We start from the raw sequence: 2,656 nt of genomic DNA, 5'->3' as shown, positions 1-2,656 counted from the left end.
AGTATTTCCAAATTAAAAAGTTATTGTAACCAACAAATACATGTAGGATGCATCAGTCCATTCACACAAATACATAAATATTTAAAAAAAACATACATGGTGTTTTATATCCAAATAGATAAGTCATAGAGATTTATATAAACATACATTTTAATACTCTTTTCAAGTACATTATGTTATATGTATGTTTCATTACAAAAAATATTTACAACATTTTTTATCCTTAATTATGGTTAGTATTAAAAACTAACATGTATATCCCTTTTTATCACAGGGACTGTGGTGTATTTTTGGCAACATATGCTGAGTATTTGATCACGGCTGGGAGTATACCAGATAATATTGATGCACATATGCTGCGTATGAGATATGGCACTCTTTTGTGGGGATACGCCAAAGTCAAGTTGACCAACAATACTAAGAGTGATAGTGAGGTTCCACCAAGACCAATTAGGACTGAGATAGATTACAACACTGTTGATGTTCATGATGTTTGAACAATTATGTTAGGATAAATGATGTTTTTGTTCTTTTTTTTTCTCTTTAGTAGCTAGTTTATTGTTTTAGATGTATTAGATTGATGTTGGATTATAATTTTGTGAAATGAATGTGCAGTTTTTTTTTTAAGATTACGATTAATGTTGACAATTATTTAACTGTTGAACATACTATTTGGAAACAAGAAAATTTCATTGAATATCAAAAAGTGGCCTTCAAATACTGACATCATTAACATCTGTAAACTATGTATTTTACAAATACATAATGCTTTTTCAAATTAACAGCTAAAAATACATATCATTTTTTTGATATAAAAACCTAATGTTCTTGTAATACACATACTATATGGTTGTTGTATGTTTGAATGAATAGAAAAAACAATCTTCAAGTATTCACATTAAGTTTCTTTAACAGACATGCACAGTTATTTACTCAAGTATGCTATAATACCAAATTTAATCTCAATGTTTGTTTAACCTCTGTTCATGAATTATTGATGATTTTTATACTGTAAACTAGATGTATTTGTACATATGTTGACAGTAATCAATGAATTTTACGACAAACATTTATACAAAACAAAAATTATAGAAATACAGATAATAAGTGTCAACAGAAATTATTGACATATTTGTCCTTATTCTTAAAAATTCCCGGAGTATTTCCCTAAGTAAGGGTACGATAATAAAAACATAATTGAAACCAAATCATTTCCTCCTAGGCTCAAAACCGCATGAATGCTTGTTGTGTCCAAGTTGTCCACAAGTACTGCAAGCGTGTCTTTTTTTTTCCAGCCATTAATTCATGTAAAGGTTTGTCACGCCTCTTCTTTGGCCTACCAAGTGATCTTTTGTATCTCGGCAGCAACACCACTTCATCCAAGATGTCTTTTGGAATTTTCCATTCACACTCGTCTAGTAGAGGATCCGCAACAATATCGTATGTCTTTACAACTGTCTCTGGCTTGAATAAATCAGAGCAATAATAATCAACAACCAAATGTTTCTGTTTTATAACAGCCCATGCATGCGGACATGGGATTTCGTCTAATTGAGACATACGACAATTGCATGTTTTGTTACTCAGATTAATAATGAAACGCCTTCGTCCATCATGTACCGTGTACACAAATTCTGTTGATGGTTCAATCTGTCAAACAAAAAAAAACATTATATATTGAATTTCTTTCAATACAAACTGTTTTAAGAACAAAAATACATTCAATAAAAAAACAGATTTCATTATGTAAAATCAGTCTTCAAATTAAAAAAACTAAAATGTTTTTTTCAATCTGTCACAAAAAAAAAAAAAAACTCCATGTATTTGAAGGTTTTTCAATATAAATTGTTTTATGATCAAAAATACATTCAATAAAAAAAACAGAGTTCCTTATTAAAAAACAGTATTTAGAATTATTATTTTTATATAAATATATTTAATTTTTTATAAAAACACATGATTTTGAAACATATTGTCATTCGTAGACACAAATATTCATTGATTGACAGCATCTCTTGAAATTTTTTACCGGGTGTGGTGAATATGTATGTTCCATTTCTCCTATTATTGTAATTCCATCTACCAAACATCTTTCGAACCTCTTCCAGAAAGTCACATATCGGCAGTTCTCTAGCAGCTAGAAGATGTTTGTTAATACACTCCGCAATGTTAGAGGTCATTTTCCCACCTCGGTTAACAATTGCATAAACTCTAGCCCACCTATCCCTACTAGCTTCATCCAAATACTCTGCAACCCGCATATCTACTTTCTGAACTTTAAGCATCAACTCATCAAACTCATCTTGCGTATATGCTTTTGCCATTGAATAAAAAATAGGCAACAAAATATCATGGCTTTTTCTGTATTGTTTACATACATTACCCCATAGGTGCCATACACATGCATAATGTGTGACTTCTGGATAGATTCTGAAAACAGCTTTGTTTATACTCTCATGCCTATCGGATACGATACACATGTTCTCTCTTATTCCATATGTTTCTCTGAAATGCTCGAAAAACCACGTCTAAGATTTGTCATTCTCAGAATCAAGCACATCATATGCTAGGGGCAGTATATTACCTGCATATATGTAATTATTTATTATATGAAAAAGCATATTGCGTTGTAGTTATTAAGATTAATAAACAAAAG

The 2,656-nt window shown here is 30.3% G+C and overlaps 1 protein-coding gene across 1 annotated transcript; it reads right to left on the bottom strand.

Annotated features, from left to right (window-relative positions):
- Positions 1 to 1,224: 1,224 nt before the first annotated feature.
- Positions 1,225 to 2,324, bottom strand: LOC132628924 (uncharacterized). The gene is made up of 2 exons (XM_060344674.1): positions 2,100 to 2,324; positions 1,225 to 1,650 (listed from the first exon to the last, which is right to left on the bottom strand). Exons 1-2 carry the CDS (start codon positions 2,322 to 2,324, stop codon positions 1,225 to 1,227), a joined length of 651 nt encoding a protein of 216 aa, XP_060200657.1.
- Positions 2,325 to 2,656: the final 332 nt, after the last annotated feature.

Source organism: Lycium barbarum, chromosome 2 (assembly GCF_019175385.1).
Source record: "Lycium barbarum isolate Lr01 chromosome 2, ASM1917538v2, whole genome shotgun sequence".
Taxonomy (NCBI): Eukaryota; Viridiplantae; Streptophyta; class Magnoliopsida; order Solanales; family Solanaceae; genus Lycium; species Lycium barbarum.
The sequence above is the reverse complement of the archived record's forward strand: the minus strand, read 5'-3'. Positions and strand labels throughout refer to the sequence as shown.

Bases quoted from the DNA above. Each gene is read 5' to 3' on its own strand.
- LOC132628924 (XM_060344674.1), bottom strand. From the start codon at position 2,324: ATGGCAAAAGCATATACGCAAGATGAGTTTGATGAGTTGATGCTTAAA. The intron at 1,651-2,099 runs GTTCGAAAGATG...TTTGTTTGACAG, and splicing joins TATGTGACTTTCTGGAAGAG to ATTGAACCATCAACAGAATT.